The sequence below is a fragment of the Engystomops pustulosus genome, chromosome 3, assembly GCF_040894005.1.
Source record: "Engystomops pustulosus chromosome 3, aEngPut4.maternal, whole genome shotgun sequence".
Taxonomy (NCBI): Eukaryota; Metazoa; Chordata; class Amphibia; order Anura; family Leptodactylidae; genus Engystomops; species Engystomops pustulosus.
The window spans coordinates 25,337,188-25,361,821 of record NC_092413.1 but is presented as its reverse complement, the minus strand read 5'-3'; the positions used below and the strand labels follow the sequence as shown (position 1 = coordinate 25,361,821).

Below are 24,634 nucleotides of genomic sequence, written 5' to 3'. Positions count from 1 at the left end.
CGAATCCAGCGCAGAGAACGCGCCGTTGGATCGCGAATGGACCGGGTAAGTAAATCTGCCCCAGTGTCACCATTTTGCCATATTCCAGCGCCAATAACTTTTTCATACCTTGGTGTACGGACATGTGTAAGGTATAATATTTTTTGTGGGACGAGCTGATGATTTCATCGTAACCATTTTGGGAACTGTGGGGGTCATTTACTAAGGGCCCGAATCGCGTTTTTCCGTCGGGTTACCCAAATATTACCGTTTTGCAACGATTTTCCCTGAATTGCCCCGGGGTTTTGGCACACGCGATCGGATTGTGGCGCATCGGCGTCGGCATGCACGCGATGGAAATCGGGGGCGTGGCCGTCAAAAACCTGACGGATTCGGAAAAAAACGCTGTATTTTAAAAAAAACAAGTGTCGCTTGACACGCGCTTACCTGCACCCAGCAACGGGTCGTGAACTCCAACGGACTTCAGCGCAGCAGCGACACCTGGTGGACCTTAGTGAATCGCTGGAATACCCGAATCCTCCACAGAGAACGCACCGCTGGATCATGACAGGACTGGGTAAGTAAATCTGCCCCTGTATGTTCTTTTGATCATTTTTCATAATTTTTTATTTTTTGTGCTGCGAAATGACGAAAAAGTGGGGATTCGAACATTTTTTATTTTCCAGTTTTCGGGTTTCACCAATGGGAATAATACTCTTCAAATTTTTAAACATCTGGACTTTTGAGACACTTTCTCATACCACATACCATCACTGAAAGACCATAATAGATCTGTGGAAATGAAAGGCCCCGGAGTCTCTAGGACTCTAAGTCTCTGGGCTGTCATTTAGCGATGGATCGTCACCGTTTGAGGGGTGGTGATGATCCTTACCAAGATTGAGACGTGGATAGGCTGCCAGCATTTGAATGCTGCTGGCAGCTTTTTCTTGCGGCATTTAACAGGTTAAATCAATCAGAGCCAGCACCGATCAGTATATCATGTCTGGTTAAAGGTTTAAAGGGGTTGTCCACTTTCAGCAAATAATTGATATCTGCTGAATAAAAGCTCATACAAGTTTCCAATAAACTTTTTCACAGTTTTCTAGATCTCTGCTTGCTGTCATTTAAAAGGAAGCTTCATTGTTTACTTACTATGGATAGAATCCATTCCCTGATCATGTGATGCCACACAGCTGCACGGCTAGTTAGGTCCCTGGTCATGTGATGTCACACAGGTGCATGGCTCGTTATATCCCTAGTCATGTGATGTCACACAGGTGCACGGCTCGTTATATCCCTGGTCATGTGATGTCACACAGGTGCACGGCTCGTTATATCCCTGGTCATGTGATGTCACACAGGTGCACGGCTCGTTATATCCCTGGTCATGTGATGTCACACAGGTGCACCGCTCGTTATATCCCTGGTCATGTGATGTCACACAGGTGCACAGCATGTTATATAACTGGTCATGTGATGTCACACAGGTCATGGCTCGTTAAGTCCCTGGTCATGTGATGTCACACAGGTGTACAGCTCGTTATATCCCTGATCATGTGATGTCCCACAGGTGCACCGCTCGTTATATCCCTGGTCATGTGATGTCACACAGGTGCACAGCATGTTATATAACTGGTCATGTGATGTCACACAGGTCATGGCTCGTTAAGTCCCTGGTCATGTGATGTCACACAGGTGTACAGCTCGTTATATCCCTGATCATGTGATGTCACACAGGTGTACGGCTCGTTATATCCCTGGTCATGTGATGTCACACAGGTGCACGGCTTGTTATATCCCTGGTCATGTGATGTCACACAGGTGCACAGCATGTTATATACCTGGTCATGTGATGTCACACAGGTGCACGGCTCGTTATATCACTGGTCATGTGATGTCACACAGGTGTACGGCTCGTTATATCACTGGTCATGTGATGTCACACAGGTGCATGGCTCGTTATATCCCTGGTCATGTGATGTCACACAGGTGCACGGCTCGTTATATCCCTGGTCATGTGATGTCACACAGGTGCACGGCTCGTTATGTCCCTGATCATGTGATGTCACACAGGTGTACGGCTCGTTATATCCCTGGTCATGTGATGTCACACAGCTGCACGGCTTGTTATATCCCTGGTCATGTGATGTCACACAGGTGCACAGCATGTTATATACCTGGTCATGTGATGTCACACAGGTGCACAGCATGTTATATCCCTGGTCATGTGATGTCACACAGGTGCACAGCATGTTATATACCTGGTCATGTGATGTCACACAGGTGCACGGCTCGTTATATCACTGGTCATGTGATGTCACACAGGTGTACGGCTCGTTATATCCCTGGTCATGTGATGTCACACAGGTGTACGGCTCGTTATATCCCTGGTCATGTGATGTCACACAGGTGCATGGCTCGTTATATCCCTGGTCATGTGATGTCACACAGGTGCACGGCTCGTTATGTCCCTGATCATGTGATGTCACACAGGTGTACGGCTCGTTATATCCCTGGTCATGTGATGTCACACAGCTGCACGGCTTGTTATATCCCTGGTCATGTGATGTCACACAGGTGCACAGCATGTTATATACCTGGTCATGCGATGTCACACAGGTGCGCAGCATGTTATATCCCTGGTCATGTGATGTCACACAGGTGCACAGCATGTTATGTCCCTGGTCATGTGATGTCACACAGGTGCACAGCATGTTATATCCCTGGTCATGTGATGTCACACAGGTGCACAGCTCGTTATAACACACAGCTCTGATTACTCTGATAAGCCAGTCATGTTATGCTATGCTAAATAGTTGTTCAAATGCAATAACTACAACCTAGCCAAAGAATATTGGTTTTATGCCACATGTAATAAACTTTTTAACTTTTTAAACTTCTGTTTCTATTTTCATTTTTTAATGATTTTTTTTTATTTTTTATTGCAGAGCTATATCCCAAAGCGATTCACTGGAAAAAATTCAGAATCACGCCTTTGCCAAACTCCTCAACCTGACAGAATTGTACGTAGAAATTGCCTCTCTTCTATTTCCTCTCTTTCTCTGTAGTTTATAAAATCCATACAATGAATAGATACAATGGCAGATGAGAAAAAAAAACTTTCACTATAAATAAAAAGAATTAAACGCCCTGTGCACCAATATAATAACATGAAGGGGTAAAGACCCCTCTAAGAAACCGGGATCATCCGGGATCATCCCGTCTGTAGAAGTGAATGTTACAGGATTTGCAGGGCAGCCCCATTTTATTTTATTTTTTGCCAAATGTTTACCTATTAGGGTCTATCACCTATTAGTTAGCTGAGCCCCATATTTCAACCATGTGATCGACATTAAGCCACGCCCCCTTACTGCAAGCTACACCCCTTTCCATAGGGGATAACTTGTAGATCATAAAGGGTGCAAGTAGTGGGACCCCCAAAGGCCTCGGATTGATTAACCCCTAATACTCTCTTCACCTCTATGGCGCTGATGGAGATAGATGAGCATAGAACTCGTCTTCTTCTAAAAGTGCCATAGATAAGGCAGCGCCCATGCTCTCATTTATTTAGGTTACAAATGACCCCCATTAAATTAATCCATGGGGGTCCAATAACTCTACCCCAAAACCATCAGCAAGTTACCTCCCATCCACAGTATGTTTTTTTGAGCCCTGTTTCAATCCACTTTAGTCCAGGGGCGTAACAACAGGCATAGCAGGGGCCTGCACTGCACAGGGGCCCAGGATGGATGACAAACCAAAATGTATCAGTGCTGTTCTCTTCCTGCTGAGAGTAACAGCACAGCAGTAACAGGGGCCTCGCTACACGCAATGTAATGGGGCCCTGCCTGCTGTGCTCAGCAGGTCTGCTTGTAGAGCCGCTCACATGGGCCGGCCACCCACTCTCCCACCCGTCCATCACAACAGCCGCCCGAACTCCCACTCGCCGACACACAATCCCTGTTAGCTACAAAATTACTACTAGATTTTTGAAGAACCCCTTTTAAAGGGGTTATCCGGGTCTTAAAAATTACTGAGGCCCGGGCTGGGGAGGGTTATTTAAAAATAATAAACATGTACTTAACTCATCCGGCACCGCTCATATCTCGCACCGCGGCCCGTCTTCTCTGTGCACCGGTTTCATTACAAGGGCGGACAGGGAGCTTCCATCCGACACCATCTCCCAGCGCTTACAACGCTGAGAGATAGGGACGGATGGGAGGAGCCGGCCATATTGCAGACCGGAAGCTCCCTGTGCTCCACCTCTGTGCCCCTGTAAACAAACAGGAGCACGGATCGAAAAGACACGGCACCAGAGGAGGTAACTACAGTATTATTTTTAAATAGCGTGCCCCCGCCCTGCCCTCAGTAATTTTTAAAACCCGGATAACCCCTTTAAAATAAATCTACCAGTTAGATCTAACACGAACGTATTCGGGACGTATATATGGGAGCAAATGTGTGGCTGGATATACATTCCCCATAGTTGTTTAAGGCTCCCGCTGTGCTCACTGTCGCGTGGCTGCAAAAAAGCTACAGCATGCTCTATCTTTGGCCATAAGAACGCCCCTGCAGCTTTATTTTTCTATGGAGAGGGGGGGGGTGAGCAGCACTCCCCTCTCCGCCTCCTTAGCACGCCTGAGGTGTATCCGAGGCACGTGTTCGTGTGAATGCAGCCTAAGTTTAACAAAAAATCGAACTACACATACTTACCTACGCTCCTCATCATCCCTATCCCAGCTGTGTTCTTCTTTGAATCTTGACACTCTGGGATTGCCTGGAAAAAAGACTTATAATTAGCAGCACGGAGCGCAGGGACAAGATGTCCAGCACTCCGTGCTGCTAATTACTTCTGCTGGGAGAGGCAGGTGATGACACGCAGTAGAAGTGAATAATTTGCAGCCGAAGCGCCGGACATCTTGTCCCTGCGCTCTGTGCTGCTAATTATAAGTTTTTTTTCTAGGCGATCCCAGTGTATCAAGATTAAAGTAGACTACCACCTAGGTTAACATCTACAAAGAGTTTGTATGTTCTTATCATGTTTGCATGGCTTTCCTCCAGGTCCTCTGGTTTCCTCCTACACTCCAAAACATACTGGTAGGTGATTAGATTGTGAGCCCCATTGGGGACAGGGACTGATTTGACAAACTCTGTGCAGCGCTGCGTAATCTGTGTGCTCTCTATAAATATGGGATTATTATTAACACCGCCGGGATAGGGATGAAGAGGAGCACAGGTGAGTGTAGTTCGTTTTTTTGTTAAACTTACTGGTAGATTTCCTTTAAATGATCAATCTATACCATATATACAACAAGAAATATAACAAATTAATTATTTTTTTCACAGAACAATCAGAAACACAAAAAACCTGGTGCATATTGGGCGCGGAGCCTTTGGAACCCTACCAAAGCTAAAATATTTGTAAGTAATTTAGTTTCTGGGTCGTTGGTTTGAAAGCATTTCCTGAATATTTTCTTGTTTCACCATTTACTGAACACCTGCATACAGTAAAATTCTAGTACACAATAGATACTGACAATAATATACTAAGCATAACTTCTTGCAGACACTATGAACCATCTGCTCATCTCCTGCTGCTCCATTAGATGCAGCTTGCAGATAGGACACTATGTACAATCTGCTCAGCTCCTCCTGCTCTATAACATGCAGCCTGCAGATAGGACACTAAGTACAATCTGCTCAGCTCCTCCTGCTCTATAACATGCTGCCTGTAGATAGGACAGTATGTACAATCTGCTCAGCTCATCCTGCTCTATAACATGCTGCCTGTAGATAGGACAGAATGTATAATATGCTCAGCTCCTCCTGCTCTATAACATGTAACCTGCAGAAAGGACGCTATGTACAATCTGCTCAGCTTCTCCTGCTCTACTGTATAACATGCTGTCTGCAGATAGGACACTATAGAATCTTCTATTTGTGTAGCATAAGTTACTCCTGCTCTATAATATTCTCCCTGGTTTAGAGGACACTGTACAATCTGCTTAGTTCCACCTGCTTTATAACATACTGCCTGCAGATCAGACACATCTTCAATGTGACAGAATCCCATATATATAAAATTAAGCTGTTTAAACATAAAATGCATAAACTGCATTACCATCCATAGCTGGCAAAACACATACGATTGTTTAGGAAGGGAAATCTATTTTGTGCATAGTCTGTGAATGACTTAAACTTTTTGGCATTAAGCATGATCTGATTGTAGAGTTTACATGAAAGGGGTCGTCCACTTTCAGCAAGTAATTGATATGGTTTGTGTAATGAAAAGTTATACAATTTTCCAATATACTTGCTGTAATTACTCTCTTGCACCTGTGTGACATCACATGCCCAGGGATATAACGAGCCGTGCACCTGTGTGACATCACATGACCAGGGATATAACAAGCCGTGCACTTGTGTGACATCACATGACCAGGGATATATAACAAGCCCTGCACCTGTGTGACATCACATGACCAGAGATATAATGAGCTGTGTACCTGTGTGACATCACATGACCAGAGATATAACGAGCTGAGCACCTGTGTGACATCACATGGCCAGAAATATAAAGAGCTGTGCACCTGTGTGACATCACATGGCCAGGGATATAACAAGCCTTGCACCTGTGTGACATCACATGCCCAGGGATGTAACGAGCCGCGCACCTGTGTGACATCACATGACCAGGGATATAACAAGCCGTGCACCTGTGTGATATCACATGACCAGGGATATAACGAGCCGTGGACCTGTGTGACATCACATGACCAGGGATATAACGAGCTGTGCACCTGTGTGACATCACATGACCAGGGATGTAACGAGCCGTGCACCTGTGTGACATCACATGCCCAGGGATATAACGAGCTGTGCATCTGTGTGACATCACATGACCAGGGATATAATGACCTGCGCACCCGTGTGACATCACATGACCAGGGATATAACAAGCCGTGCACCTGTGTGATATCACATGACCAGGGATATAATGACCTGCGCACCCGTGTGACATCACATGACCAGGGATATAACGAGCTGTGCACCTGTGTGACATCACATGACCAGGGATATAATGACCTGCGCACCCGTGTGACATCACATGACCAGGGATATAACGAGCCGTGCACCCGTGTGACATCACATGACCAGGGATATAATGAGCCGTGCACCCGTGTGACATCACATGACCAGGAATCTGTTCTTATGAAAAGTAAACAATGAGGCTTCCTGTAGAAATGGCAGCAAGCAGAGATCTAGAAAACAGTGAGGATTTGATATAGAAAGTACTGTATATTGGGAAATGGTATAACTTTTCATTTCACAAACAATATCAATTATTTTCTGAAGATGGACAACCCCATTAACCCCTGTAATAAATTACATTATACCCTGTCTCCCACACTTTTGTACTGTCCGTGGCAACGAGTAAAATCTTCCTCAAAACACCAGAAAACCCCTTTAAATACCTGTGATGAGCTGACGTCAGGCCGTGTAATAAGATTACGTTGTGTCAGTAGAGCGGAGGGCGCTCTGGTTTGTGTAGCAGCGTTCTTTCGCCTTCCGTGTCATTATGGTAACACATTACCGCCGGTTACTGATAAGGCCTGGTCAATGGAAGTGACAGCTGGGACAGAAGCCGGAGAGATGTCTGTGTGACGCCATATAGGGTTACCAGGGTTACAATCTAATCGCAAAGAAAGAACACGTACCACGGTTATCAGCGCACGTACCCCATGTCAAATCAGAGCGCTGACACTTTATATAGATCCTTACATGGGACTGCCAGGTACAAGACTCCTCCACCACAGAAGACCATACGGTGAAGGACCAGAATTCGCTTAATAGGGCCCCAGATTTGACCCCATCAAACCACCAGTCCCCTCAGGTAGGGAATGAAATGTCCTTTCCCTCCTTTATGTGAAATCTCACCCGATTACCTATAAAGAAGTGAAATAGTTGTGAGGCTGCAGGTGGAGGGTCACTTCAGATGCCCCTAATGTGATTCTATAGCACCAAAACACGCTTTTGGTTTAATATTAAGCATAAGGATAACATTGTATCAGGCTTGTGGTTCTGAGATCTACCGAAGCAAAAAAATAAAAAATAAAATCCAGTTTCTCGCCGTTTTTTTTAGCTGCTTGTATCTCCGGATAAGTAGCCTACAGAACCACAGGCCTGATGTGAAATAAAAAAATCTTTAAAATGACACCAAAATCATGTTTCTATGTACTAGATTGAGGTGACGCACTCCCCGTAGCCTCTCAGCATGACTCATGTTAGGCTAATATGACTCTTCTCTGCTCATTTTCATATGAAAAGTTTTATAGATAAATAAAAGATGAGATCTGAAAGTCTTTAATATGACACCAGTAAGAGACTATGAGGTGATCCACCCTCTGCAGCCCCTAAACGTGACACTTTTTATATATAAATGGATGCGGTTTCACATAAAAGAATAAGATCTGAAAGCTGAGATCCTTATCATTAAAATGACACCAGTAAAAGACTATATATTGATCCACCCTCTGCAGCCTCTGAATGTGACACTCTTTATAGGCAGATGGGTGATATTTCACATAAAAGAGGAAATTCTAGAAAGGACATTTTATCCCCTACATAAGGGGTCTCGTAGTTTAAGTGACGTAAAATTTGGTGACAGGTTCCCTTTAACTTCCACCCAAAACATGGTCCTCCTCCCTGTGAACCCAATTATTATAGTATGTGTTTTGGACCACATTACCGGAAGCGGACGGAGAATAACTTAAAAGTATAAAGAAGGAAATTAAATGTGGGTATTTTTTCGGTGGAAGCAATGCTTAGTAGTTTTACACTCAATTAAATGGGTTTTACAGCTTATTATAGTAATTAATGAGTCTCATGATCATATATTGATAATATATCCTCGGGGGTCAGTTGTGCTCTCTGAAAAAAATGTATGTGGTGGTTGTGGGTGTATTCATAGTGATCCTAAGGAAAGGTCACCAGTATTAACTAGGAATTAATCCGGAACAACTTTTATAGTCTTTAGGCTTTTCATCAACATGTGAAAAATGTAATAAAAAGTGATCAAAAGACAGTACTATCCTTAAAATGATAGCAATGAAAATGTCATCTCAACTTGCAAAAATGACACCATATACAGCTCCGTACACTGAAGTATGAAAATGTTGCAGGTAACCAACCAGGAGACAGCCAAAAGTCCCCACCCACCCCGATCATAAGGAATCAGTTACAAAATATATTTACAATATCCACAGCACATTATCAGAATTCTATATATCGGACAGTTACTTAATATTACTAGACTTGTCATCTACTCCTTATCCACAAGATCTCAACTACTGGATTCTGTTTTACTATGTACCCTGCTGCAATAGTTAATGGCGTAATGATGGGTCAGTTTTATCTATATAGAGGTCATTGTACAGGGAGGGGGAGGAGATAAGCTGTGACATCATCTATTGTCAGTAGTGATGTAATGATGGGTCAGTGTTATCTATATAGAGGTCATTGTACAGGGAGGGGGAGGAGATAAGCTGTGACATCATCTATTGTCAGTAGTGATGTAATGATGGGTCAGTGTTATCTATATAGAGGTCATTGTACAGGCAGGGGGAGGAGATAAGCTGTGACATCATCTATTGTCAGTAGTGATGTAATGATGGGTCAGTGTTATCTATATAGAGGTCATTGTACAGGGAGGGGGAGGAGATAAGCTGTGACATCATCTATTGTCAGTAGTGATGTAATGATGGGTCAGTGTTATCTATATAGAGGTCATTGTACAGGCAGGGGGAGGAGATAAGCTGTGACATCATCTATTGTCAGTAGTGATGTAATGATGGGTCAGTGTTATCTATATAGAGGTCAATGTACAGGGAGGGGGAGGAGATAAGCTGTGACATCATATATTGTCAGTGGTGATGTAATGATGGGTCAGTGTTATCTTTATAGAGGTCATTGTACAGGGAGGGGGAGGAGATAAGCTGTGACGTCATCTATTGTCAGTAGTGATGTAATGATGGGTCAGTGTTATCTATATAGAGGTCATTGTACAGGGAGGGGGAGGAGATAAGCTGTGACATCATCTATTGTCAGTAGTGATGTAATGATGGGTCAGTGTTATCTATATAGAGGTCATTGTACAGGGAGGGGGAGGAGATAAGCTGTGACATCATATATTGTAAGTAGTGATGTAATGACGGGTCAGTGTTATCTATATAGATGACATTGTACAGGGAGGAGGAGGAGATAAGCTGTGACATCATCTATTGTCAGTGGTGATGTAATGATGGGTCAGTGTTATCTATATAGAGGTCATTGTACAGGAAGGGGGAGGAGATAAGCTGTGACATCATCTATTGTCAGTAGTGATGTAATGATGGGTCAGTGTTATCTATATAGAGGTCATTGTACAGTGCGGGGATGTAATGATAGTGTTTTGTATATAGGTCTTATCTTCTGTCTGTGATGTAAATGAGGTTACTGTTGGAAATATATCCTGTATAAAATTTAAGAGGGGTCGGTCTATTAAAAGACATAGTAATTGGAGTAAATTGCATTATTTCTGAATTTTATGTTAATATTGACATTTCACATTGTTAATTAGAAATACCTACAAAATATTTTTAATCATAAAAACATGATTTAAAAATGAGGTCATTTTTAGGTGACATATTCCCCTTAAATAAATATAAAGTAAATATGAAGCTAATTAATATAAAACCTAGAAACGATGAGAAAAAAAAATCAAAACTGTGAATATGATAATGAACTTAATTTGTATGACCCCGACTTTCCCACCAGGATCGGGCTGTTTATTACAGAATCCTAATTAAACATAATCTCATCACAGCTGAATATTACAAAGAGTAAAAAAAAACCTGATGACAACATTATACAGCGGCCATCAATATGTCAGCGGTTTCATTAGTTATTAGTACAGTAATATCAGAAGAGGACAAGGTCTGGACTGACCTCCGCTGTTTGATTAACAACACACATTCCCCCTACAGACGGCCAGAAATTGCCTCGAAACGCAACCGGCAAGACCTTATCTTCTTTAATTAGGATCCTCACTTCAGCGTCTGCCATATTGCGGGACGACCTGTAGGGCGGCAGGTTCATTTAATCATGAAGTGTGTTCTTTACTTGACATCTTCAGGCGAAGTGTTATAGCCGCTTGTAAATTAATCACCGACATTGCCAGCCATGTATTCAGAAGGAACGTCCCCCCAGATTTAAGACCCTCATCATCACTTCTAAGGTTCACGTTATTCCGCATTAATAGCCAATTATTTTATAAATCCATAGACTGCGGTTATTAAAAGAGCCATCATCACATCATACGGCCGCACTTTACATATTTATTACGCTTATTTCCATCACAAATAGCTACTTCTGGAAATATGTTTGCCTCCGCACTAGTTACCGGCATATATCGCCAGAGTATATGGGATTTGCAATTGCCAGGGAAGGTAATAACGATATCGGTTACATTTGATTTTCGTTGTGCTTAATATTGCAGTTACACTTCTATAGTGTGCTTTATGTCTTGTAGGAGTATTTGTAACACAGGAATTCGGAAATTTCCGGATGTCACAAAAATCTTCTCCATCGAATTAAACTTCATTTTGTAAGTATATTTATCGTGAGCTGTAGCTCGGTTATTACTTTTGTTATTTTTGTTGATTTATCATTCTAGTGTTATTGTGATTTTTTAAATTATAATTATAAAACAACGCGCTAGTTTTGTGTTTGCTAACTAGCGCCTAGGGGAGTTTTGACCTGATCTTAGATGTGCTTCCAGTAAAACGCATGTGATTGGTAACCAGTATCGGGTGTTTTGCATTTTTTTTTAAAAACTGCTGGGTGCTGGGTTTTGATCGCAACAGAAAGCTAACGCCACGTGTGACCACACCCTAAGGAGGTTTTGCAGTTGGTTTAAGGGCAATCTGCATTTGTTGGATGTCATGGGGCACATTTACTTACCTTGTCCTGCGGAGTTCACCCAAAGTGCACTGTCCGTGTATAATGCACTGTGCCGCGATTCACTAAGATCGTGCGCCCGATATCCTGCCTGTGTCGCTTCCCCGCTCAGGTCCGCCGGAGTTCACCTTCTTCTTCCTGGTGTATGGAAGTGCTTGATCTTGTGACACAATTTGAAAGTTAAATCCCACGCTCAATCTGAATCTGTCAGATCGTCCTACGGCCCGCCGCCACAATCCGGTCGTGTCCAACACTATCCCCTGTTAAAATCCTATCACCGCTGTGGAATCCCCAAAAACTTTAGAAAATCTCACAAAAGTGCAGCCGCGGACCCTTAGTAAATAAGCCCCATTGTACTCTAACACAGGACATACACGTTAAATTTATTTTTGCTGAACCCACCAAAGTCGCAAGGATTGGCTGCCCGTCTAATGTGCCCAGGGCCTACTTACCCTCTACAGATAGCCGTCTACCCATCTAATGTGCCCAGGGCCTACCTACCCTCTATAGATAGCTGTCTACCCATCTAATGTGCCCAGGGCCTACCTACCTTCTATAGATAGCTGTCTACCCATGTAATGTTCCCAGGGCCTACCTACCTTCTATAGATAGCTGTCTACCCATCTAATGTGCCCAGGGCCTACCTACCCTCTATAGATAGCTGTCTACCCATCTAATGTGCCCAGGGCCTACCTACCCTCTATAGATAGCTGTCTACCCATCTAATGTGCCCAGGGCCTACTTACCCTCTATAGATAGCTGTCTACCTATCTAATGTGCCCAGGGCCTACTTACCCTCTATAGATAGCTGTCTACCCATCTAATGTACCCAGGGCCTACCTACCCTCTATAGATAGCTGTCTACCCATCTAATGTACCCAGGGCCTACTTACCCTCTATAGATAGCTGTCTACCCATCTAATGTGCCCAGGGCCTACCTACCCTCTATAGATAGCTGTCTACCCATCTAATGTACCCAGGGCCTACCTACCCTCTATAGATAGCTGTCTACCCATCTAATGTGCCCAGGGCCTACCTACCTTCTATAGATAGCTGTCTACCCATGTAATGTTCCCAGGGCCTACCTACCTTCTATAGATAGCTGTCTACCCATCTAATGTACCCAGGGCCTACTTACCCTCTATAGATAGCTGTCTACCCATCTAATGTGCCCAGGGCCTACTTACCCTCTATAGATAGCTGTCTACCCATCTAATGTGCCCAGGGCCTACTTACCCTCTATAGATAGCTGTCTACCCATCTAATGTGCCCAGGGCCTACCTACCCTCTATAGATAGCTGTCTACCCATCTAATGTACCCAGGGCCTACTTACCCTCTATAGATAGCTGTCTACCCATCTAATGTGCCCAGGACCTACTTACCCTCTATAGATAGCTGTCTACCCATCTAATGTACCCAGGACCTACTTACCCTCTATAGATAGCTGTCTACCCATCTAATGTGCCCAGGGCCTACCTACCCTCTATAGATAGCTGTCTACCCATCTAATGTGCCCAGGGCCTACCTACCCTCTATAGATAGCTGTCTACCCATCTAATGTGCCCAGGGCCTACTTACCTTCTATAGCAGATGTTAGAGGACTGTTGAATCCCCCTCCTATTACTCCTCTGGATTGTTTCACTGTTGCTCTCCTCTTCCTCCAGGGAGATCTATGACAACTTGCACATAACTGCAATACCGGCAAATGCTTTCCAAGAAATGAACAATGAATCTTTGATATTGTAAGTAACTAAATATCTGTTTATTTTCAGGCAACAAATTGAACCCAAATATTTTTTGATTAGTTTTGGATGAATCTTGTACATACAATAATAACAGGAGTCTAATGGATTGCAATGGGCTTTTGATGGTTTTATGTTAATGTCTGTTTGCACCACGTCTGTTGTTCTTCCATATTGTTTTAGTGAAAACAAAAGTTGTCAAATTTTAAAAGATCACTTGATAGGACCTTTAAAGGACATCTATGACTAAATCAAGGATTGTAAACCCAGCACACTGACATACTGGTGTGCGCCCCCTCTGGCAGGATCTGATGTTCTTTCAGCTTCTTATTGTTTTTGAGAAAAAAGTGTTTTAAAATGATGCAAATGAGCCTGAGGGGCTCCAGGCTCCATTAACTCCTATGGAACCTGGAGCCCCTCAGTCTCATTTGCATAATTTTAAAAGACAGTGGGGGTCATTTACTAAGGGCCCGATTCGCGTTTTCCCGACGTGTTACCCGAATATTTCTGATTTGCGCCAATTGTACCTGAATTGCCCCGGGAGTTTGGCGCACGTGATCGGATTGTGGCGCATCGGCGCTGGCATGCACGCGGCGGAAATCGGGGGGCGTGGCCGAACGAAAACCCGACGGATTTGGAAAAAACGCCGCATTTAATAACCGAAAATGTGTCGCTTGGGAAGAGCTTACCTTCACCTGGTCCGGCTCGGTGTAATCCGGCGCGATCAGATGCATTTCAGCGCAGCAGTGCCACCTGGTGGATGGCGGAGGAACTACCTTGATGAATCCCGGCCGGACCCGAATCCTGTTCAGAGAACGCGCCGCTGGATCGCGAATGGGCCGGGTAAGTAAATCTGCCCCAGTATGTCAGTATGCTGGGTTTACAATCCTCGATCTGGTGATAGATGTCCTTTAAAAGATTTTCTTGTCTCCACTTGACACCCAAAATTTTAAGCCACTGAAAATCCCTACAATGTTTTTGATGTTTGGCTTTGTTATTGGGTTACTTTATATATTGATAAGGCCAATAAAGTGCCAAGAGGGAGGCAACGACTGGTGGAGGAGCCTCGACGCCGACATAATAAGTAACTAAAGGTATTTTTGCAAACTAAATTTCTCAGCAGAGAATAATAGAAACTTTGAAGAAGAAAAATAAGCGCACTGTTTACGAAGCCATTTACTGCTCAGCCGTCCTGTCAGTGTTACCGTGACCCTTTGCATTTTTCACGCTTTAGGAAACTTTTCCGAAATGGATTTGAAGAAATACAAAACTATGCATTCAATGGCACAAAGCTGGATCAATTGTAAGTCTAATTATTTCTCTTCAGACTGCAAATGGAAGTTTAGCCCCATGCATGCTGCTCACTATTGTCATCTGTGCCACATCACTGAGAATAAGGGCGTATTCACATGAACGAGTTTGGTCCGTAAAACATGGATTTCATGGAAAGAACATGGCTTTAAGGATGAGAGCTCACGTATCATAGTTAGAAATGATGCAAGGAATCCCTGCATTCCAAGGGGACAACTGCATCCTACAGTAATGATGTTACCAGTACGGCATGCAGAGACTCCTTGCATCACTATGAGGCTTGGATCCATGTCCCTGAAGTAATGTTCAGTCCATGTTTCATAAAGCAAGCATATTCTTGTGCATAAGCCATTACCTGAAAATTGAGCAGGTTGGACACTTATGCTTAACTTTAAACTGTTGAAGTTTACTGGGTGCTGCAGGTCACATGACCTCCAGGTAGAAGGACTCAGGACTTCCTGTTCCGTGTCCTGCTGGCTTCTGGGGGATGGAGGGCGATGCAGTCATTGGCACTCCCCTCCAACCACTGATGTGGGAGTGGTTATGAAGAAGGGGTTGTGTAGACAGTAATGACTGCTCCGCCCTCTCCATCTGCCAGTAGAGCACGAGTCCTGCTGCCTGGGGTCATGTGACCAATGGCTCCCGGTACACTTTATCAAGGTAAGTATAATAAAGGTGATACTATTAGGGTCTTATACTTACCCTGTTAAAGTTTAGCATAAGTGGCCGACCCCTTTAAGTACTGTGGGTAGACTGAGCACAATATTGAATACAATACTGGGCAGAGGTTTTAGTCAGGTTAGGAAACAATGCAGGAAAGAATCCTTTCCTTTTTAATGTTTAAAATGTATTCTACAGAGGGATCATAGTTAAGCCCATAATTAATGTCACAGCACGCTGGAGACACTAAGAGGTTCCAACCCAAATTAAATCTACGAGAGCTACTGGCCTGCGTAGATTTCAGCTAAAACTATAGTAAAATTAGCAGGTCAGGGGTAATTTTCATAGCCCAATATCCCGTCATACCTACTTTTCAATGCCACATCACGCCCACTTCTCAATGCCTCATCAAGCCCACTTCTCAATGCCCTGTCACACCCACTTTTCAATGCCCCATCACGCCCACTTCTTAATGCAACATCATGCCTTCTTCTCAATGCCCCATCACGCCCACTTCTCAATGCCACATCACGCCCACTTCTCAATGCTACATCACCCTCACTTATCAATGCCACATCAAGCCAACTTCTCAATGCCCCATCACGCCCACTTCTCAATGCCACATCAAGCCAACTTCTCAATGCCCCATCACGCCCACTTCTCAATGCTCCATTACGCTCACTTTTTAATGCCACATCACGCCAACTTCTCAATGCCCCATCACGCCCACTTCTCAATGCTCCATTACGCTCCCTTCTCAATGCTCCGTCACACCCACTTCTCAATGCCCCATCACGCCCACTTCTCAATGCTCCATTACGCCCACTTCTCAATGCCACATCACGCCCACTTATCAATGCCACATCACGCCCACTTCTCAATGCCCCATCACGCCCACTTCTCAATGCCCCATCAAGCCCACTTCTCAATGCCACATCACGCCCACTTTTCAATGCTACATTACGCCGACTTCTCAATGCCACATGACGCCCACTTCTCAATGCTACATCACGCCCACTTGTCAATGCTACATCAAGCCAACTTCTCAATGCTACATCACACCCACTTCTCAATGCCACATCAAGCCAACTTCTCAATGCTACATCACCCCCACTTGTCAATGCCACATCACACCGACTTCTCAATGCTCCATTACGCTCACTTTTTAATGCCACATCACGCCAACTTCTCAATGCCCCATCACGCCCACTTCTCAATGCTCCATTACGCTCCCTTCTCAATGCTCTGTCACACCCACTTCTCAATGCCCCATCACGCCCACTTCTCAATGCTCCATTACGCCCACTTCTCAATGCCACATCACGCCCACTTCTCAATGCCCCATCACAACCACTTCTCAATGCCCCATCACGCCCACTTCTCAATGCCACATCACGCCCACTTCTCAATGCTCCATTACGCCCACTTCTCAATGCCACATCACGCCCACTTCTCAATGCCCCATCACAACCACTTCTCAATGCCCCATCACGCCCACTTCTCAATGCCCCATCACAACCACTTCTCAATGCCACATCACGCCCACTTCTCAATGCCACATCACGCCCACTTCTCAATGCTACATTACCCCCACTTGTCAATGCCACATCAAGCCAACTTCTCAATGCCCCATCACGCCCACTTCTCAATGCCCCATCATGCCCATTTCTCAATGCCACATCACCCCCACTTGTCAAAAGTGGCATGAGGGTGGCAGAATGAGGCATAAGTTGAAATTTCCTGGTCGTGTGCCATCACGCCCACTTCTCAATGCTACATCACCCCCACTTGTCAATGCCACATCACGCCAACTTCTCAATGCCCCATCACGCCCACTTCTCAATGCCCCATCATGCCCATGGTGTACAAGGCAAGATAAATGCCACTTCCAAGGAATTCTGAAAGCAAAGCCCCACAGAACCCTGATCTCATTATAATTGTCTGGGATTACATAAAGAGAAAGAAGGATTTGAGAAACCCAAGATCCACAGAAAATCTGCCGTTAGTTCCCCAAGATGTTTGGAACAACCTCACTGCTGAGTTCCAGAAGAACTGATGCTGTTTTGAAGGCAGAGGTCACACAAAATATTTTATTTGCCTTTTGTTTATTTACTTTACATTTTGTTAATCGGATTAAAAATAAATTGTTAACACTTTTGTTTCTCTTCCTTTTCTCCACACCTGCCTATTACTTTTGCAGAGTATTGTATTAATATTGAGATGTCTATGCAATTTAATTAGGATATTTGCTTATCCATAGGCATGTGTCTTCAATTTGGTAATTCCCATGAATTATAACTTGTGATTTGCTTTACTTTAGCTGAAAATATGCAATTTGTTCATCCTATCAACATTCTCATGGAGACTGCTATGGGGAATGTGATCCCCCCGCGGCTGCTCCTGCTCATACATGAGAGAATTGCATATAATCCAATACTCTTATATATTAGCCTTTGCACAGCCGAACCTGAGCTACATTTTAATTTATAATTTATAATAGCCAACAGCAAAGATGTGCAAAATGTTGCAGCAAAGGCTGATTTCCCCCCCCCAAAAAAAATATCAATGCAACGTCTTATTATTATATTGTTTATAAAAAGATTCACTATTTTAATTGGTAAACAAGCAATAAAGTAAATAGTTCCAAAATGTGAAAGATTCACAAAACTTCTAGACCAGATTAAGCCACCAGGAAGTGAGTCTTAATCTTGCCAAAAAGAGATTAGCACAAGTAATATGATCATTTTAATAATTTTATACATACAGAAGCCTTGGAGCATTAGGACTACAGTAGGTTTGTTGAACTAACTTTGTGAATACCAAACTCTTCAATCCTCCCCCCAAAAAACCCTGCCTTTCGTCACCACTAGGTGGAGCCACCTTAAAACTGTGTCAGATGGCCATTTTGAATTGGACTGATCAATGTAAGATCCCAGCAGCAGAATTCAAGGGGGAAAATACCCATTAGGCTACACAGGATGCGCGCTGGAGAGGAGAAGGGATTAGCGCTAATCAGGACTCTGCCAATCACTGTATGTGGGTGGAGTAATGAGGACTTTCACTGCCAATCACTGTGTGTGGGCGGAGTAATCAGGACTCTCTCTGCCAATCACTGTGTGTGGGAGTGGTAATCAGCACTCTCACTGCCAATCATTGTGTGTGGGCGGAGTAATCAGGACTCTCTCTGCCAATCACTGTGTGTGGGCGAGGTAATCTGGACTCTCACTGCCGACCACTGTGTGTGGGTGGAGTAATCAGGACTCTCACTGTCTCTTCCAGTAGTCCTTTCCAAAAACATGTAACCTAATATATCATAGAGTTCAGCTTCCTCTATTATATGCTGCTACCAGATACGGCAGATGACAGGTTCACTTTAAGTGCCCCGTGTCCAGCTTTAATCAGTATTTTTGTTAAGCTTTCCTCAGACCTAGATAAATCCTGCCTGTAACAACGGGAGCAGTCATTTCACTCCAGGCAGAATATTAGTATGCAGGAACTCATGACTATTAAAATTGAATTTCTATGGAGAAAATGTAGTGTAATTAATATCTGTTGCATGCAGGTTTCTTAATGACAACAAAAATCTACAACGTTTCCATAATGATGCCTTAAAGGGATCCACTGGACCAAATCGTTTGTAAGTACCAGAGTCATTTAGTTTTCTTCATTTCAGACATTTATTAATAATTCTACAAAAAATAATTTCTACAATTAATACCCTCTAAGAGCGTCTGAGTTTATTAGTTTCTTGTCATTAGTTTGGGATAAAAACTATCAATTATTAGCTTTTCTTATCGTAGATTTAAAGGTTATTAAAACAGCCACAGCGATTCATTGAATTCTACCTTGTGCAGGGTCTGAAGGGAGGAGAAGGACTCCGGGGTCTAGCAAGGTTCTAGGAATACAATGGGGCATATTTACTAAGTGTCCAAATTGCGTTTTTCCGCCAGGTTTTTCCGAATTTTACAGTTTGCAACAAATTGCCCCGGGTTTTTGGCGCACGTGATCGGATTGTGTTGCGCCGGCTTGCATGCTACGAAAACCAGGGGGCGTTCCCGCCGGAAAAACCGACGGATTCGGAAAAATTGCGCTATTTTTTTTTTAAAAAAGGGTCGCTTAATGCACCAGGAAGAGGATGGTGAACTCCGGCGGACCTCGGCGCAGCAGTGACACCTGGTGGACATCGGGCGCACGACCTTAGTGAATCCCGGCAAGCTCTGAATCCTCATCGGAGAACGCTCCGCTGGATCGCGACAGGACCGGGTAAGTAAATCTGCCCCAGTGAGTCTTGCTCCTCCCTTCAGGCCTTGCACCATGTATTCAATGAATTAGCTTTGACTGAAGTGTTCCTTTAAAATAAATTCATATTCGAGTGACAGGTTTTGAACCCCTACTAATAATGGGGATCTGATATTGTCTATTTTAAAGATATCAAATTTCTGTAAAAATTACTATAAAATGTATTATTTGCTAACCTGACACCAGTTTACTAAATACATTAAACTATATCCTTCATGGGGGTGTCAAGGATCAGGGGTTTAATGTTGAGGGTCCCAGGGTATAGAAATAAACACATTATACTCACCCCTATCTGGTTTTCCTATCACGACTAGGGATCAGTAGAATATCGGTTCAGTCCAGGTTTGGGTACCAGACCCAGACGCTCACCTCCACCGATCATTACACTAATGATCCGTTCGCAGGTGTTACCCTTTCGATGGTACCGACAAAGCTATTTTCCCTAAGATCGCCTCTCCCCATGATGACATTGGGGAGCGACAATCATAGAGTAAGAGACATTAAGCACCCCGCCGGTGCCATCTAAAGACACCCTATGTTGGAATTGAGATAAAGTTCGGGTTCGGGGACGCCAACCCACAATGTTTGGCACCGACGCGGACATTGTGGTTCGGGTCTGTTCATTACTAGTCACAAATACAGCAGTGCCCCTGCTGCAGTCTCCAACTGCTGCTGTAGCGGGTGCACTAGCTGGGGGCCCGCTACTGGGCATCTGTATACAATAAGATGTTGGGTGCCCGCTACTGAGCCTCTGTATACAAACAGATGTTGGCGGTGACAGGTGGTGCCACACTGAATCGGAAAGTGAGAGACTGTGAGTATAACTTGTTCATTTCTATACCCCCTCTACACCCTATACAAAAGACTCTGATCCAGGACAACCCCTTTAAAACAAATTGTAGAATATGGAAAATGAGCACAAAAAAATTCAGTTTTTATGAAGAATTTTGGATGTTCCGTCCACATTCTTGTTTTCTAGAGACATAACAGCCACAGCATTAGAGCATCTCCCCGTCCATGGCCTGGAATACATCCAAGTCTTAGTAGCAGAAAAATCCTATTATCTGAAGAAATTACCGGCCCTGGACAAACTTGCCAACTTGGTGGAAGCACGGCTAACGTATCCCAGTCACTGCTGCGCTTTTACTGACATGAGATTAAAGGAGTAAGTAACAAGTAACATTCTCTGCCTCCAAAAATACCATTTATTATAAAGCGTGCCACGGAGTAATAAAATATGATCCTTTTATTCCCCAGTTACAGAAACTTACAAGTTATAGTAAATGTGGATTCAGTTTAGGAATGAAACTGTGATTTCCTACCCCCTTAAAGGCACATAAGTAGCTAATTGTTATTCTTTATCCACAGCATAGGGGATAATAATCTGATTGGTGGGAGTCTGACCACCGGGACCCCTACCGATCATGACCGTTACCGATCCCGTTTCCCCTGATTGGTGGATTGGCAGGTGGTTTTAGTAAATACTCATTTATCCATCGATCCACTGTGTAGTCTATTTGGAAGGCTTTGGGTCACACCTAAGGACATGTTATCTCCATGGTGTTGACCCATTAACCCATATATAGGGATTTAAAATGGAGATCAGCCGGTCGCTACCCCGGTGAAGGTGACAGCAGGTCTAGTACTGAGATGCAATATAATTGAGGGAAGGTTGGAGAGTCATCATGAACAAGTCGAGGTTGGATTTGGCATGAAGAATCTGTTCTTTGGATACGGGTCAGAATGGGCCTCAAATGTACTTAAAGGGACCCTGTGGGGGCTGGGGAAGGGTTTAAAAAAATGCAGTGTACTTACTCTGCTACAGCTCCCAGGTTGTTCCAGTACTTCTGGTATTCGGCACCTCTGCCTGGCTGGAAGTGCTGGTGGTGGTGGGTCACAGGATGAGGAAGTGAAGTAGTCTGAGAAGGCAACTGATTGGTCAAAGTAGATAACATGATGTCCTGACACTTCTGGCCAAGCGGAGGTGCCCAATACCGGAAGTACCAGAGTGATGCTGGAGCAGGCCAAGTACACTTTATTTGGTACCACTGCCCCGGCCACAACAGAGTTTTTCAGAATTCCTATAAAACCCCTATAAGGGAGACACAAGCTTGGTCAAGACAAGAACATAGGCAAGTAACAAATACGCAGTCAGGTACAAGGAGAATGGTAAGTGTGCCGAAGCAAACCCTGCACAGGAACCAGCACACTCTGGCACTGCCGGATCCATCGAGATGTATCTGATGTATACGGTGGATAGGCTGCAGCGGCATACAATTATATGCCAGGCTACGCCACTCCGCCAATGACTGCCCCCCCTTTTGGTGTAGAGGTGGCAAAAAGGAGGAAGTAATGACAATGCCTGGCAGTAAATCTCCCCCTCTGAGCCTATATTGATCATTTGCTCTGCGCAGGGGTGTAAGCAATATTTTTGGGCAAAGGCTTGTTAAGATTGGATGGATTAATAAGTGAGTGTTCTGGCCCTAAAGGGATTTTCCCACCAAGCAAGATGGGCCCTTTCCACAGGATAGGGACTAACTTGCTGATCAGTGGATGTCTCAGTAAAGAGACCCACACAGATCATGAGAATGAGGGGTCCAATGGGGTCCCAAGTACCTCCATCGGATCCCTTGTTGCTCCCCGAGTTAATTACGCAGACGAACGCACATGACGGTTCTGCTCCATTCATCTCTATGGAGATGCCGGAGAATGCCGAGCAGGCCCCCCCCCCCCCCCACTGATCCTTTGGATGAGGCCTTGCTTGGCGGGAAGATTCCTTTGAAGATACAGCCGGAGGTGAGTCACGGAAATGTAGAGTCATTTTATGGGGGAATCTTGGTGGCAAAAATACACAAAAATTTCAAGATACTCCTTAAAGAGAAACTCTTACACAGAGTAGAAAATTCCGAAGGACAATGATCAATAAGATCATCCTTTCAAAAAGATTTGTCTTCCAGAAGTTTTTAGGTCAATTATCTTAGACGAGACAAGGGGGCAGTAACCTCTTTCTTTCATATAACAACAGACACTCCCTGAGAGAAACTAAAGGTCACTTCCCCCTTGTCTAATATCAGATAATTTACATATAAACTTCCAGGGACCTTTAATAGGGTGGCCCAATTTCAGAGAAGCAACTACGAAGTTGATCAGGGGCACGGCAGCTATCGCCGGTATTTTGTACTCAGGGACAGGCAATGTCCTAATATAAACATCTCACCATAAAAAAACTAAATTTAAAGATACCGTATTGTTAATACTAGAAACACCGCGTTCAGAGTTGACTCGTAATCTCTAATAATGCTCGTCAAACATCAGGGGTTGCGATCAATGATCCAACATCTGAGTCATGCTGCGTCTCAGCTGTGGGGTATATAACTTATATGAGAGGAGAATTTCTCAGCCTCACAAATAGCAGCCGCGATTGTAGAAGAACCATAACAACAGAACAATGATTGACAGCTCTGCCATCTCTAAGGTGCCTCATAGCACTTACAGGGATATACCAAAAATGCCTGATAGATGCAAGAACCACATCTGGAATCCATAATTAACTCAAAATCACGAGTCTCCTAACAGCATCTCGCCAGAACTAGGTTTACAGACGTGGTCCAAATATTGGAATGTGCTAAGTTGTGCTAAGTTGTTTCAGTAACTTGCATAAAAGGGATGGGAGTTTTATAATCATGGCAAAACTAATTCAGCTGTCACCTCATTTACATCAAAGAGACATATAGAGATACCACCACTGACCCATCATTACATCACTACTGACAATGGATGATGTCACAGCTTATCTCCTCCCCCTCCCAGTACAATGACCTCTATATAGATAACACTGACCCATCATTACATCACTACTGACAATAGATGATGTCACAGCTTATCTCCTCCCCCTCCCAGTACAATGACCTCTATATAGATAACAGTGACCCATCATTACATCACTACTGACAATAGATGATGTCACAGCTTATCTCCTCCCCCTCCTGTGCAATGATCTCTATATAGATAACACTGACCCATCATTACATCACTACTGACAATAGATGATGTCACAGCTTATCCCCTCCCCCTCCCTGTACAATCACCTCTATATAGATAACACTGACCCATCATTACATCACTACTGACAATAGATGATGTCACAGCTTATCTCCTCCCCCTCCTGTGCAATGATCTCTATATAGATAACACTGACCCATCATTACATCACTACTGACAATAGATGATGTCACAGCTTATCTCCTCCCCCTCCCTGTACAATGACCTCTATATAGATAACACTGACCAATCATTACATCACTACTGACAATAGATGATGTCACAGCTTATCCCCTCCCCCTCCCTGTACCATGACCTCTATATAGATAACACTGACCCATCATTACATCACTACTGACAATAGATGGTGTCACAGCTTATCTCCTCCCCCTCCCTGTACAATGACCTCTATATAGATAACACTGACCCATCATTACATCACTACTGACAATAGATGATGTCACAGCTTATCTCCTCCCCCTCCCTGTACAATCACCTCTATATAGATAACAGTGACCCATCATTACATCACTACTGACAATAGATGATGTCACAGCTTATCTCCTCCCCCTCCTGTGCAATGATCTCTATATAGATAACACTG

General features: G+C 43.9%; 1 protein-coding gene across 2 annotated transcripts in view; it reads left to right on the top strand.

Annotated features, from left to right (window-relative positions):
* The window catches only part of LHCGR (luteinizing hormone/choriogonadotropin receptor), a 115,336-nt gene that overhangs the window by 59,630 nt on the left and 31,072 nt on the right, over positions 1 to 24,634 (top strand). For both annotated transcript variants that reach the window (XM_072140330.1, XM_072140329.1), the window contains exons 3-9: positions 2,928 to 3,002; positions 5,326 to 5,400; positions 11,549 to 11,623; positions 13,642 to 13,719; positions 14,954 to 15,022; positions 19,253 to 19,327; positions 20,969 to 21,154. In XM_072140330.1, coding sequence (XP_071996431.1) covers positions 2,928 to 3,002; positions 5,326 to 5,400; positions 11,549 to 11,623; positions 13,642 to 13,719; positions 14,954 to 15,022; positions 19,253 to 19,327; positions 20,969 to 21,154 — 633 coding nt within the window. The remainder of the gene's footprint in view (positions 1 to 2,927; positions 3,003 to 5,325; positions 5,401 to 11,548; positions 11,624 to 13,641; positions 13,720 to 14,953; positions 15,023 to 19,252; positions 19,328 to 20,968; positions 21,155 to 24,634) is intronic.